We start from the raw sequence: 15,548 nt of genomic DNA on the forward strand, positions 1-15,548 counted from the left end.
AGGGGTTACAACAAGATAACGCCACCAGCTGACACCCTGCGAGCAGAGGCGATAGCCACCAAAAAGGCCACCTTCTGGGACAGCATAAGCAGGGGAATCTCCCAAATATTTTCAAAGGGATGCTTTTGGAGAACTGAAAGCACCAAGTTTAAATCCCAAGGTGGCAGAGGAGACCGCACCGGCGGAGTCAGATGTCAAACCCCTTGAATAAAAGTTTGCACTAGGGAGTGCGTGGCCAGGAGTTGCTGAAAGAAGACCGCCAAGGCCGACACCTGGCTCTTAATAGTACTCAAGGCAAGTTATTATTTACTATTTTTTCTATCTTGTTTCTACAGCTACTTCTTCTCTGCCAGCTGGCTGCCTGTCCACATTTGTGACATCTCTAGTGTTATATGGACATTTCTAATAATATATGGACTTTTTAACCTTGAGTGCCCCTTCTCTTCCTTAACTCCCCTCATTATTGCCCATGTGGTGTACACACCACCCCTCTTGTACCCAGACCCTGGCTCGTTATCTGTCTGCACTGTGTTCACCGAGCGCTCACCCTATCTCCATTGTTTAGCAGAGAAGAGGAGTATACCGCCTGGGACTGCCCAAAGGCGTAGTCAAGTCTTTTTTCTGTCTAGTGTCTTATTCCTGTAGGGGGGCAATATAACCCTATGGTTCAGAATACTGGAGAGCTGTGTCAGTCAATGAACACAAGAGAAAGGTGTTTTTTAAGTCCAGTGTTCATGAGGCCTTAAAGTGGCAAAAAGATAACCACACTAGTCTGCTGATTCGTCTTTCACTGTCCAGTGACAGGTTGGGGAGAGACAAGACCTGTAAATGCTACTTAAAGTGGTTCTAAAGGCTGAAGATTTTAGCATGAAGGTAAAAAACCTTCTCTGTGCAGCATCCCCTTCATACTCACCTGAGCACGATCCTGATTCAGCAATGTGCACATGAGCAGAATCTCTCCTGGGTCTCTGTCTCCACATTGGCTGAGACACAGCAGCGGGAGCCATTGGCTCAAACTGCTGCCAATTACTGTCACTGATAAGGGAGCGGGGGCAGGGCCAAGCCATGCTGTGCGTCTCTCATAGACACACAGAGGCTGCTCGGGAGCGAGCCCACAAGTGCCACTTTAACAAGCAGCTTGCTTTGAGGAGCCAGCAGTGCTGGCGGGGAACCCAAGGGGAGGAGGATCGAGCTGCTCCTGCTCTGTGCAAAACAAACTGCACAGAGCAGGTATGACATGTCTATTTTTTTTTTATTTTTTTTATTAAGCTGAACCCATATAAACCCTTTAAAGTGATATTAAATGTACAAAAAATAAAAATGAATAACAAACATGTTATACTTACCTGCTCTGTGCAATGGTTTTGCACAGAGCAGCCCCAATTCCCCTATTCTCAGGTCCACCCACTACATAAGACACACAGAATGTGGCTCGGCTCCACCTCCCAATGGCTCCTGCTGTAGTCTCTGAGCCAATGACGAGGCAGAAAGCTGGGAGAACAGCTGCTCTCATACACATTGCTGGATCAAGATCAGGCTTGGGTAAGTATTGGGGGCGGAGCTGCATAGTGAAGGTTTTTTACCTTCATGCATACCGTAGAATGCAAAAAGATATAAAAAAAAAACCTTCAGCCTCTATAAACACTTTAACTGCCCTTTCAGGGCTGTGCTGTGTGTCAGAGATGGTTAAATCTCAGAATAGGCAGAGATACAAATCATTTTCAAGATAAAATAGTGCCCATAGATGTATTTCATTATTTTGCCTGGATCCCAGCTTTAACGTGTTTGAATAAAAAAAAAAAACATGAAGAAAAAGAAAGTCCCTCCTGGGCAATGCACAGTGCATGTACCTTCCAACGTCCCTCGGAGGCCTTTAGGCTCTGATCGATAAAGTCACACATAGCCACCAACACCATAGCATCGTACGGAGCATGCTAGAACACAGAGAGAGAGACACGTCATAAGATCGCAGCACAGCCAGGAGACACAAATCACATCTCATTCTGCTGCAGAATAAATCTGACTTTTAATTGCTGAAGTTATACAAAGCAGCAACAACTTTAACCAAACAGTCAATACTGCTAAAATCGTCACACATTCAGCAACACTTTTACAGTTTGTACAAATATGGTTATCCTGTGTCTGGATTCGCTAAAGCTGGCCAAACCACTGAAGACTAAATGAAAAAAAAAAAAAAAATCATGATTAATGATCAAATTTGGGCTTAATTTATATTAGTACCATAAGCACTATTTACACAGATTGCATGGTATTAAAGAGGACGTAAACTCCTATGCATAATTGGTACCTATAGGTAAGCCTATAATAAGGCTTGCCTATAGGTACTGTAAATATCTCCTACGTACACCGTTCAGGAGATGTTTACATTATATGCAGCCGATGAAATCATTGGAGCATGCACTCTGTAGGAACGACCACCAGTGCCGTTCCTTCAGATGTACCATGAATGATGGCTCCCACGCGCAAGCGCAGGAGTGACGTCATCGTGGCTTTGGCCTGTCACACAGCCAGAGTCCGCAGACCCAGAAGGAAGACCGAGCGAAGATGGATGCTGCCTCCAGTGATTACATCGCATCACTCGAGGGCTTCGTTTTCAGGTAAACTTCACATAATGTGTTAGTATGTGATGCATACTAGCACATTATGCATTTACCTTGCAGGTTGTAAAAAAAAAAGAAAAAGAAAAAAAAACAACCAGCGGTTTACAACCTTCTTAATTATAGATGGTAATTTGGCGCCACCTTGTGTTCAATTTTAAGTACTACAAAGCGCCATTAAGGACACTTATAAGGGAAAACTGGGTTCTTTATAGTGAGGAAATATATTTGTGGAGAGTGTAATTTTGTTTTTTTATTATAGGAATTTTTTCATATTTGAGGTTCATATTGGTAAGATACATTTTAGTAATCCAAGTTATTGGGTAGCACATTTTTTGCTGTACGGTTTATATTTCTTTTGGGTCCATATAGCACAGGACATACTATTTATTTGAACTAAAAAATTGTTTCCTCCATTGATGCGAACAGCGTGGATGGAAAAATCCCCCCAATCCAGCTGTTGTATTTTGACAGCCAGCAGCGACAGCTGTTAAAATCCCCAAACAGAAGCTTTATCTGAATGGATGCAGCCACTGTTTGAACAACACTTTCCCAAAAAATTTTTAAGTGAAGGATTTGGACGGAAGGGGGCTGAGAGGGCCACCCACAAAGCAAATTTTGTCTGATCCTTCAGGAACGGGACAAAATCTGCACAATGTATACCAAGCTTTAAGCTTTGTTCAGACTTTTTTTTTCTAAAGGGTAATTTTTATTACATTTCAGAAACATACAACTGTATCACGACATAAAAAAAGAGAATTGCAGTCTCAGAGGTTCACAAATAATTGGATGTGTTTTAGACTACCGCTGGCCATGTTCCCTCAGCTCTCGGGTTGGACATCATATCTCTCAGCCACTTGATACCCTTATTACCATTCCAACTCTGAGCATATTTACCCTTGTCCTGCATCTACTCCCGAGGAAGTGCGTTTAACGCATGAAACACGTTGAGTGTCCATGATTCAGCTCTACCAATACCACATGATGTACTTTGTTGTTATTAATTATATGGTGCCATTTTTGGAATGATGTATTTATTCATCTGCTGTCATGTATTTATATACAACTGGCTTATATTTTTCCAACATGTACATTTTTTTGCTGTAAATGTTATGGTCTTCTTGTTTTTATCAGATCATCAAATAAACACTACTCTTATACTTTTTATCAGCTGCATACCATTGCCTCATTTAAAGTCCCAACCCCGTTTTCTCTTGGTCATCTGACTTCCAGGGATGGAGATACTTTATGGCTTAGACCAGGTATCTCATTTAAAGTCCCAAATCCCCCCCTTCTTCCTTTGAGATAATAGGTCTTTGGATGCAGTATACTGCTCTGTTCTAAATACCAAGGTCCTTTTATACACAGCGCGGATATCTCTCTCCTAACCTCCACGTGATAGCACTGAGTCTGAGCTCCGTTGGCAATCACCAATGGTGTTATGTTGGAGGAAGAGGATGGAGTTTTATCCCATAACCAGAAGTACTGGAGATCATTCACCACCCATGATGGTTGATCAGACAGATATGGGAGAAGAGGGAAGTGATACGAAGAAAACCTAATGCTTTATCCTGTGTGGACACCTCACCTGTATTCTATACTTACATCGCAGTTGGAGCCGAATACTCCATTACGCCACATGAGGAAGTTGTAAGATTTATCCCCCCAGCGCACAGTTGGGTCTCCAGCCAGAGCTTTACATGTAATCTATATCATAGGGAATAAAGCACACTGTCAGTAGGGATAAATACTTGCACCGCTCTTCTAAACGTTATAAAACACTGAGCAGAAGCTGCTCCTAAATAATTAAAGCGGAACTTCACCCAAAAGGAAAGTTCTGCTTGTTTGCATCCTCCTCCCCTCCACTGCCATATTTGGCACTTTTTTGAGGGGGGGGGGGAGCAGTTACCTGGTTTTGACAGCTACCCGCTCCCACTTCTAGTCAGATCCACCATTGCAATCTGAGCTAAAAGTCCGGCCTCCCTCCTTCCCCGGCAGCCTTCTGAGACACATCACAGGTCCCAGAAGACTGCAGGACCATTCACAAAGCACAGCACGACTTCCGCATGCGCAGTAGAAAAACGCCTGTGAAGCCGCAAGGCTTCACTGCTGGTTTCCCTTACTTAAGATGCCATCTCCTGCACCCGATTGAAGAGTCGGCTTGGGTGAGGACATTGCTGGATCCCAGGACAGGTAAGTGTCTTTATATATTATTTGTAGCTGCTGACAATTTTTTGGGGGGAGCCTAGAGATCCTCTTTAAAGCGGTTGTCTAGTCAATTGTTAAAAAATGTAAAGTCATCAGCTACAGTTTTTGTAGCTGCTGACTTTTTGTTTTTCTTTTAATGATAGGGTTTAATAATAACCTGTCCCAGGATCCAGTGATGTTCTCACCCGGCCGGTTTCTTCACCGGGCTTCACAGTGCTGGCGGACTGTGGGCAGCTGGCTGTGACTGCTTGCAGCTTCACAGCTGGCTGCTCACTGTGCATGCTTGAGCCGCTCTACGCTTTTTGATTGGTCCCGCAGCTTTCAGGGACCCGTGACATGTTCCAGAAAGCTGCAGGAGAAGGAGGGGGGGGGGGGGATTTCCACTGTGATTTGACCAGAAGTTGGGGGTTAATTAGGAGCGGTCAGTTTCCTGTTCTGCTGTGACAGACACAGCACAGAGAACAGGAGAGCTGGAGTTGCATGATTTTATGAAATAAATGTTAAAATGAAGAATGAATGAAGATAACAGGATTGTAACACTTATCTTATCAAAAGTTAACAAGAATGCAGGTGTGTACCATGTATGAACAAAGTCCACAGGGTATCTTACTTGGCTTTAATCAACCAATAAGGTTTATAAGACATTTAAGGTGAACCTAGGGCTGCACGATTCTGGATAAAATGAGAATCATGGATTTTTTTTGCTTAGAATAAAGATCATGATTCTCGGCGTAACATCTCTCACATTATACAAAAAAATTGGGCTAACTTTACTGTTTCGTTTTTTTTTTTTTTTTTAATTCATTAAAGTTTATTTTTTCCCAAAAAATTGCATTTGAAAGACCACTGTGCAAATACAGCGTGACATAAAATATTGCAATGACCGCCCTTTTATTCTCTAGGGTCTCTGCTAAAAAAATATATAAAATGTTTGGGGGTGCCAAGTAATTTTCTAGCAAAAAATGACTAACTTGTAAGCAACAAATGTCAGAAAAAGGCTTAGGCTTCATGTACACGGGACGTTGTAAATGGCCGTTTAGGAGCAGTTGGGCGTTTTTTTTTTAGAAGCCCCTGAACCCATCTACATTTTATCTTATCTGTCCATGTACACAGGATCGTTTACAGTCATTTGCAGGCAGTTGAGTTGAGGGACGTTTTTTGGAATGCAATTATTTGCGTTCGAACGTGTGTTTCCCGGCGTTTGAAACGCAGAAACGCGGCCGAACATGACCAAACGTGACTGAAGGTGATGAACATACCTTCAGCCATGTTATACGTTTTTTCTGCCTCCATTCAAAATCAATGGTTCCCTATGGGAGCCTATTGATTTGAATGGAAGTCACACCGCAAGTCGGATCAGGATGATCCGACTTGTGGCGTGACTTACGCTGTGAGAATCTTAGGGGGGAACTCCACGCCAAAAATGGGAAAAAAAACGGCATGGGGGTCCCCCCCAGGTTCCAAACCAGGCCCTTACGCTGTGAGAATCTTAGGGGGGAACTCCACGCCAAGAATGGGAAAAAAAACGGCATGGGGTCCCCCCCAAAAATCCATACCAGACCCTTATCCGACTGGACCATACCAGGCCACATGCCCTCAACATGTAGGAGGTGTTGATGCTTTGGGGCAGAGGGAGCTCTGCACCCCCCACCTCAAAGCACCTTGCCCCCATGTTGATGAGGACAAGGGCCTCATCCCCACAACCCTGGGCGGTGGTTGTGGGGGTCTGCGGGCAGGGGGCTCATCGGAATCTGGAAGCCCCCTTTAACAAGGGGCCCCCCAGATCCCGGATCCCCTCCCTATGTAAATTGGTATGGGGTACACTGTACCCCTACCCATTCACCCCATAAAAGGCAGTGTATGTAAATAACAACAGGAGACGTTTTGGAAAGTTTATTAAAAATCTTCATCCGGTCTTTTCCCTCTCCGGTCTTCTGGTCTTCTGCTCTTTTGCTGTTCGCTCTTCTGCTGTCCAATCTTCTGCTCTTTTGCCTCCTCTGGTCTTCTTCTTCTTCCTCCGGTCCTCCTCCGACGATGTCTCTGGTGATTATGCCAGTCTCCGGTCTCTGCAGCTTGTTATATAGCCATTGTGGGCGTGGCCTCCAGGTGACGTCACCAGGAGGCCCCGCCCCCTTATGTCACAGATGACGACATCTTGTGGCGCGACTTGCGTTGTGAGAATCTTAGGGGGTAACTCCATGCCAAAAATGGGAAAAAAATGGAGTTACCCCCTAAGATTCTCACAGCGCAAGTCGCGCCACAAGTCGGATCATCCTGATCCGACTAACGGTGCGACTTCCATTCAAATCAATAGGCTCCCATAGGGAACCATTGATTTTGAATGGAGGCAGAAAAAACGCTGCTAAAAGCAACGTGGCCAAACGTGCAATAACGCCAATGGAAAAAGCTACTGAAAGCATGTTTAACAGCTGCTTTTTCCCGGCGTCAGAACTGGCTTTGCAGCACGTTTTTTCTAACGTCCCGTGTACATGGAGCCTAAGTCTTTAAAGGAGTTGTAAAGTCAGGAAGGTTTTTTCTATGCATTAGGATCAAAAGCCTTCTGTGTGTAGCAGCCCCCCTAATACTTACCTGAGCCCCCTCTCTGTCCAGCGATGTCCACGAGTCCCTCGGCCATCCTGGGACTCTCCCTCCTGATTGGCTGAGATACAGTCACGGTGCCATTGGCTCCTGCTGCTGTCAATCAAAGTCAGTTAGCCAATCAGGAGAGAGATGGGACAGGGCTGAATGGACACACGGAGCTGCAGCTCGGCTCAGGTGCCCCCATAGCAAGCTGCTTGCTGTGGGGGCACTCGATAGGAGGGAGGGGCCAGGAGCAGGAATGAGGGACCCAAGAAGAGGAGGATCCGGGCTGCTCTGTGCAAAACCAACTACACAGAGGAGGTAAGTATAACATGTATGTTTTTTTTTTTTTTTAAACTAAGCTTTACAATCACTTAGGTCCCTTTTACACACGCGGACCGTTCAGATCCGCCTGTTCGTTTTTCAGGCAGATCTGAACAGATGCCCCATGCATCTCTATGGGGCATGGGATGTCAGCGGAGACATGTTCGCTGACATCCGATCCATCAAATCCGGACGAATGGGAACCCTATTGTCCATCCGTCTGGCGGATCGGATGAGAACGGATAGACGGTCCATTCTCATCCAATTCCCCCATAGAGAAGAGCGGGGACCTGACAGCTCTGTTTCCGCACACAGCGCAGGGACAGAGCTGCCATCTGCCTGCTCAGCGGATCGATCACCCGCTGAGAAAAACAGAGTCTGCTGATGGACTCCTATGTGTGAAAGGGGCCTTAAGGTGGTTAAACTGACCTCATTTACAGACCGAAGTTCATTCCTTTGATCGAAAAGAACCAAATGATACTTTGTTTATAGTCATCTCCCAGCAGTTGATTAACATTTGCCGGAGGGTCTTTTTTTTTTTTGACAGCTGTGAGTAAGCAGAGAATGGCTCTACACTGTATGAATCCTGGAAATGCTGCATTAAGATCGTGAGGGAGGTTGAATTGAGATTTTTTAACGATTAATTGTGCAGTTCTAGGTGGACCTGAACTCAAAAAGTGAATACTTGTTCTCTTGCAGAGAACATCTAAAGATATTAAAGGACAAGAGTGGGGTACTCAAAACAAAAAACAAAAAAAAAAAGAGCATTCTATGGCTGCAGCATGAGTCAGTTGCTGTAGCTGACTGTCCCCCGCTGCCTCTATACCCCAGAACTTATGGCACTTTTCCACTGCAAGTACCGGCTAGTACCGGCTCGGCTCTACTCGGCCCTGCTTGGCCTGGTTTGCTTTTCCACTGCTGGTACCGCATGGTATAGGGTCGGAACGGTTCGGTACGGTACGGTATAGGTTTGCTTTTCCACTAAAGCAGTACTAAAGTTAAGTGGGTGGGATAACAACGGGGTGGGTGGGATTCTCTGACCAATCAGTGGCTAGTAGTGACTGCATGCAAAGGATTGTGGGATATAGTACCAGTTTGGTACCTGTTGGAACCACAATCGAGTAGGTACTGTTTTTCAGGGCCGTACCGTACCGTACCGTTCGGTTCCATGCAGTGGAAAAGCAAACCTATACCGTACCGTACCGAACCGTTCCGACCCTATACCATGCGGTACCGCAGTGGAAAAGCACAAAAGGGTGCCGAACCGGTACGGTTCCATGCAGTGGAAAAGCGCCATTAGTGACCACTGATTTCTCAGTTCTTGGGTCGTTGCTGAACTCAATCACTGCTCCCTGCTCTCCCCGTCCAGCACTCACTGGAGTGCCAGGCAGGAGAGCGGGGGGTAGAAAGTGGCTGGGCTCAGGCACCCAGCAGCGTGGTGAGATGCTGAGCCAGCTGCCAGTCAGGAATCTGGGTGGATCCTGACAGAGTCTGGAGCAGCTTTGTGACGTCAGCTGACAGCGGACTTTTTCCCTCTGTCAGTTGATTTTGGGTCACAGAAGTGCACAATGAGAAGTACGACCAAACAAGCTTTGGCCATACTTTTCTTTTAATTGTACCTAAGCAGTAACCCAAAAATTAGCAGTACATTTTCTGTGTCTAGGTACCCATGTGCCTCTGCCTGAAATTCTCATTAGATCTGGAATGTCTATTCTGTGCTACTCACTGTTCTCCTTGCTGGAGAGGAAGCTGCACCTGAGGACCTGCAGTGCAAGAGTCTCCCTGCTACAGCTTCATTTATTCTGTAGAACAGTGCTTCCTCCACCTCGCCTGCTGCTTCTCCACCAGTCATCAGGGACAAAAGAGTGCAGAACAAGGCAATGTAGTAATGGGGAGAAGATCAGCTGGTAGAGGCAGGAGGTGGATGCAGCCAAAAGAAACCCAAAGAAGTGAACAGCAGTACAATTACAGGGGGTTCTTAAACAGTATAAAAACAGTGGTATTTACTGGAGTTTACGAAAAGGAGACAATACTTTCTTACCAGGGTGTAATCTTCAGGTGTTCCAAGTGGGCTGTCTTCATCAATAGACACAATGAACATGCTGCTTTGGATCCGCTCAAGATGAGAAAGATTCTTAGGGTCTAGACTAATGAGATGCTCACGAGACTAGAAAGAAATCACAGCGTTGGAGAAATGGTAAAACACCTACGCCTAGCAAAGTAACATGTAAGACATGCATTGTATGTTTACCAACCAGAGCCCAGCGGGTCCTCTCCTCTGTGGTCAGAGCGGAAAGCCCAATCCCATCACGCTGACTTTGGCATATGTTCTGAACATAAGAGAGCTGCCTAAAAAAGAACAACATGTGTGGGGCACAATGGAAGAAATTGGAGTGTATTTTATTCATAGCAACCAATTAGTACCCAGTTAAACATGTTTCACTGAAAATAGACATGTGTGTTATTACTTTGAGTAGGTACTACTGTATCTCTATGGCTATGTGTTCCACTCACTTACAAGTAAGTTCTACTCCAACTTACAAGCCGGCCTTCATGCATGGTTTAATTGGGCAGCTGTGTGGCAAATGAGGGGAACTGTTATGTTATGCATTTGGGGGCTAAGAATATGCATGCATCATACATACTAGGTGGAGTAGAACTGGGGGAATCCATAGCAGAAAATGATCTGGGTGTTCTGGTAGATCATAAGCTCAATAAGAACATGCAATATCAAGCTGCGTTTTCCAAAGTGAGCAAAGTCCTTTCTTCTATTAAGTATAGACTCCAGAGAGAGAGATATGATTTTCCCCTGTACAGTTCATTAGTAAGACCTCATCTGGAATATGGAGTTCAGTTTTGGGCACCAGTTCACAAAAAAGATATCGGGGAACTGGAGAAAGTGCAGAGAAGGGCAACCAAACTGATAAGAGGCATGGAGGAGTTCAGCTATGAGAAAAGATTAGAGGAACTGAATTTATTCTATCTTGTGAAGAGGAGATTAAGGGGGGATATGATCAACATGTATAAATACATAAGGGGTTCATATAGTGAACTTGGTGAAGAGGTATTCACTTTAATGTCATTACAGAGGAAAAGGGGGCACTCTTTATGTCTGGAGGAAAATCGATTTATTCTCCAAATATGTAAAGGTTTCTTCACAGTAAGAGCTGTGAAAATGTGGAATAGAGACCTTCAAGAGCTGGTTCTAGCCAATTCAGAAGATTGTTTTAAGAAAGGCCCTGGATTCTTTCCTAAATGTACATAATTTTACTGGATACTAATATGTATATTGTATTGTTTCATTATAGATATTCTGATTGTCTGTTTACACATAATGTGTGGATCCTGAGGAAGCTATTGTAGCGAAACGCGTCGATCAATGAGCGTTTTTATGTGATATACTTCAGACATATATTGTTTTATGGATATGATTGTTGAAGAAAATATACATGTATACATAATGCATTTGTAATTCTTAATAAATAAATTATATTTCTTTTTATTTCTTCTCTCATTCTGGGTTCTATTTTGTGAAATATAGGCACAATTAAATCCCAATTTCCAGGGTTGGTAGAATTATTCCCCTCTCATTCCCTCCCCCTCCCTCCCCTTCCCTAATAGTCGCCTACCAACCTGGACACATTTGCTTTCTTATATTTATTAGGTAAACTTGATCCAGGGAATATCCAAATGTCTCTTGGGGGATCAGGAAAGAATTTTTTCCCCCACTGGAGAAAATTGGAACATGCTTTAATGGGTTTTTTTGCCTTCTTCTGGAGCAACTGTGGGCATTGGATAGCGTATATGAAGGTTTTATATGTGAGTGTGTTGGTAGAACTGGATGGACTTGTTTCTTTTTTTTTTTAACCTGATTAACTATGTAACTAAAGTGTAATTCTGCAGCATTGGGAACATGTAGAAAAGTATCAGAATAGGACTGATACTTTTAACACCTAATGCTTACATTTAGTGCCGGTTCACACTAGGGCGACCTGTGTCGCCTCACAGGTCGCCTCCCATAGGGAAGCTGCGGACCAGTTCTAATAGTAGCGACACAAGTCGCTCCGACCTAGAAAAAGGGTCCGGAGCTTCTTTGGGGCGACCCGGAGGCGACCGCCATAGACTTCAATGTTATGAAGTCCGTGGCGGCCGCTCAGAGGTCGCGGCGCGCTGCTTGCACCGCGACCTCGGAGGTCGCGGTGCGAAGTAGCGTCGCTGCAATGTGAACCGGCGCTTAAGTAGAGTTACATTTCTATTATGAATTTAACTAGTTCATTTAGGCCAAGCTGGCCAAAACAAACAACAAACAATCTCTATTACACATTGATGCAACCGCTATGTGCACTGTACTATTTTGTAGTAGCATTAGCTACATACAGTAAGTGGTACAGTGTTGTGCAACAGTATGGGTACCTTCCTGTCTGCTGCTGGACCTAAACTGAGTTAGCCTGAAGGCTTCTCAGCCATTCAGAAAAAGCTTTGTATTTTTATCAATGAACATAATGCTTCCTCTTATTGGCCGAGGTGGTGAGGCAGGTGGGTGATGTCACGATTTCCACCTCGGCCAATCAGTGGAAGCCTTATGTTCATTGATAAAAATACAAAGCTTTTTCTGAATGGCTGAGAAGCCTTCATGCTGACTCAATTTAGCCAGGGTGGAAATTTAACCAATTGGCTGTAGTGGAAATTGAGAATCACCCACCTGCCTCTCCACCTCGACCAATCAGAGGAAGCTTTGTATTCACTGTCTAAAATTACAAGGCTTCATCCGAATGGCTGAGTAGCATCCAGGCTGACTTGACTTTCAGCAGCAGACAGGAAATGGCCCATACTGCGGGGGGAGGGGGGGGGTACACAGTAATGCTTATTGTAAGTAGCTAAGGCTATTGCCCTCTATTTCAGCTGCCTGCCTCAGGTATTAAAGTACAGCTCGTTTGGCTCGTTTTGCACTCCTGTGACCCATTTTCAGCAGACAGCGGGCTAAAACCCGCTGTCGACTGATGTCACAGAGCCGGTCCAGGTGCGAGAAAAATCACGACCAAATAGTTAGAATACGCCCACATGATTGGACAAGCACCCGGCTCAGCCCCATACTTCTCTTTTAATGGGAATCACAGCACTAAAACCTGGCCTGGACAGGAGGAGGGTGTAAGATGCTGATCCAAAAGTGGTAATGCTCAACTCCTGTCCATTTTCTTTTCAGTTTTGGATAGAGTGTGGGGAAGGGCTGGTTTTAAATGCGGTCTGTGTACCTGTTGAGATTTACCCTTAGGTAGGCCATACATTATGCAATTTTCTTTCCTTCCAACATGGGTTAAAGAAAAGAAAATAGCTCAATTCCCACATCACAGTCAGTGTTGATGAGGGAATCCCTCCCGCAGAGCTATTTTGTTCAGTCAGTGTTGATGAGGGAATCCCTCCCGCAGAACTATTTTGTTCAGTCAGTGTTGGTGAGGGAATCCCTCCCGCAGAGCTATTTTGTTCAGTCAGTGTTGGTGAGGCAATCCCTCCCGCAGAGCTATTTTGTTCAGTCAGTGTTGATGAGGGAATCCCTCCCGCAGAACTATTTTGTTCAGTCAGTGTTGTGAGGGAATCCCTCCCGTAGAGCTATTTTGTTCAGTCAGTGTTGATGAGGGAATCCCTCCCGCAGAACTATTTTGTTCAGTCAGTGTTGATGAGGGAATCGCTCCCGCAGAGCTATTTTGTTCAGTCAGTGTTGGTGAGGGAATCCCTCCACAGAGCTATTTTGTTCAGTCAGTGTTGATGAGGGAATCCCTCCCGCAGAGCTATTTTGTTCAGTCAGTGTTGATGAGGGAATCCCTCCCGCAGAACTATTTTGTTCAGTCAGTGTTGATGAGGGAATCCCTCCCGCAGAGCTATTTTGTTCATTAAGTGTTGATGAGGGAATCCCTCCCGCAGAACTATTTTGTTCAGTCAGTGTTGATGAGGGAATCCCTCCCGCAGAGCTATTTTGTTCAGTCAATGTTGTGATGGAATCCCTCCCGCAGAGCTATTTTGTTCAGTCAATGTTGTGATGGAATCCCTCCTGCAGAGCTATTTTGTTCAGTCAGTGTTGGTGAGGGAATCCCTCCCGCAGAGCTATTTTGTTCAGTCAGTGTTGGTGAGGGAATCCCTCCCGCAGAGCTATTTTGTTCAGGTGTGGGAAGCCTTTCCCACCGGCAGAATATAATGATCCTGGCTAACGACTATAGCTGCCGGCAGTGGTGGGGCGAAAAAAACATGACAGGCTGGTTGTACTAAAGTTGGTCAATGGATTGACTTCAGTACAACCAGCCTGCCCATAGATGGATCAAAATTCTGCTGGTACCGGCTGAATTTGGATCAGTCTATGGCTGGTATTACTTCTTGACCTGTGTGACTGTCAAACTTTTGTCCATATAATGCATATCCTCCAACTAAACTGTCCACTAGGCTGCAGTTGGGACTTGGATAGTGTTGGGAGTATGTCTGGAAAAAACAGGTAAAAAAAAAAAAATACCTTAAAATCTCTGGTGGGGAGAGAATCTGGCCGTCAATAACAGCTTCAAAGCTGAAGATTCGCCCACGGCACATGACAACCAGGTGGGTGGGGCAACCGCCTTCGCTCTCTGGAATAAAGCACAAATTCCAATATTTATATATGTCAGTAATGGAAGGCTAACAGCCAGGTGTATCAAAAGACTGGCTTCCCATAGCTCAAAAACCTAAAGTGATATTAAAGGTTCTTTTTTTTTTTTTTTACTTAAATAAAATAATAAACGTCATAATTCCCTGCTCTGTGTAATATAATGGACCCTGAACCTCTTCTTCTCGGGTCGCACACCAGTGCTCCTGGCTCCTCCTCTTCAGCGAGTGCCCCCATAGGAAGCTCCTGAGCTGCTTGTCTGCGTCCATTGACAAAGACAAGGAGGCACGGCTCCACCCTGTCACAGTATTTGATTGACAGCAGCAGGATCCATTGGCCCAGAGAGGAGGGACAGAGCCAGGAGAGCCTCGGCTCTCATGCACAGCGCTGAATCCTAAATGGGCTCAGGGGCGGGAGGTTACGGTTATACAGAAGGTTGTTTACCTTAACCACTTCAGCCCTGGAAGGTTTTACCTCCTTAATGGCAAGGCCATTGTTTGGAATTCGGCACTGGGTTACTTTAACGAAAATTTGCACGGTCGTGCGACGCTGTACCCAAATACAATTGATGTCCTTTTTTCCCACACATAGAGCTTTCTTTTGGTGGTATTTCATCACCTCTGGGGTTTTCAGATTTTGCGCTATAAACAAAAAAAGAGCAACAATTTTGAAAAAAAACGCCACTGGAAGAACACTGGTCACCACTGGGGCACATAGAAAACAACTGTTTACTACGCATGCTATTCTCACTGCAACGCAGCCCGGAGGTGTGGTGCAGTGAGCTGCAATAAAATGCGAGGCAGACATGCTGCCATTATATGGATTTGTAGCTGCTGACTTTTAATTTTTCTTTTTTTTTTTTTTTTTTTTACAGTGGACTTCATCTTCAGGGCACCTTTCACACTTGTGTGACTTGTCCTGCGACTTGGGACTGCAAAGTCGCATGACAAGTCATACTCCATAATTTCCAAGGAGTAGCGTTCATATATGTGCGACTTCAAGTTACGACGACTTCAAAGTAGTCCCTGCACTACTTTGGTCTGACTTTGATGCGTTTTGAGGTCCATAGACCTCAAGATAAAAACACAGGCATTGCTTCAAGTCCAGTGAAAATCACAGCAAATAATTGCGCAACTTTTAGGTCGCACAAGTGTGAAAGGGGCCTTACTTTGTATGGACACCCGCAGCAGACC

General features: G+C 44.9%; 1 protein-coding gene across 1 annotated transcript in view; it reads right to left on the reverse strand.

Moving 5' to 3' along the window:
* The window catches only part of CROT (carnitine O-octanoyltransferase), an 80,391-nt gene that overhangs the window by 43,165 nt on the left and 21,678 nt on the right, over positions 1–15,548 (reverse strand). Inside the window, exons 5-9 of the mRNA XM_082257974.1 lie at positions 14,230–14,338; positions 9,986–10,079; positions 9,772–9,897; positions 4,224–4,325; positions 1,851–1,934 (exon numbers count right to left, since the gene is read on the reverse strand). Of these exons, the coding sequence (XP_082114100.1) occupies positions 1,851–1,934; positions 4,224–4,325; positions 9,772–9,897; positions 9,986–10,079; positions 14,230–14,338 (515 nt within the window). The remainder of the gene's footprint in view (positions 1–1,850; positions 1,935–4,223; positions 4,326–9,771; positions 9,898–9,985; positions 10,080–14,229; positions 14,339–15,548) is intronic.

This window comes from Pelophylax lessonae (genome assembly GCF_965119305.1).
Source record: "Pelophylax lessonae genome assembly, chromosome: 5".
In the NCBI taxonomy this organism is placed as follows: domain Eukaryota; kingdom Metazoa; phylum Chordata; class Amphibia; order Anura; family Ranidae; genus Pelophylax; species Pelophylax lessonae.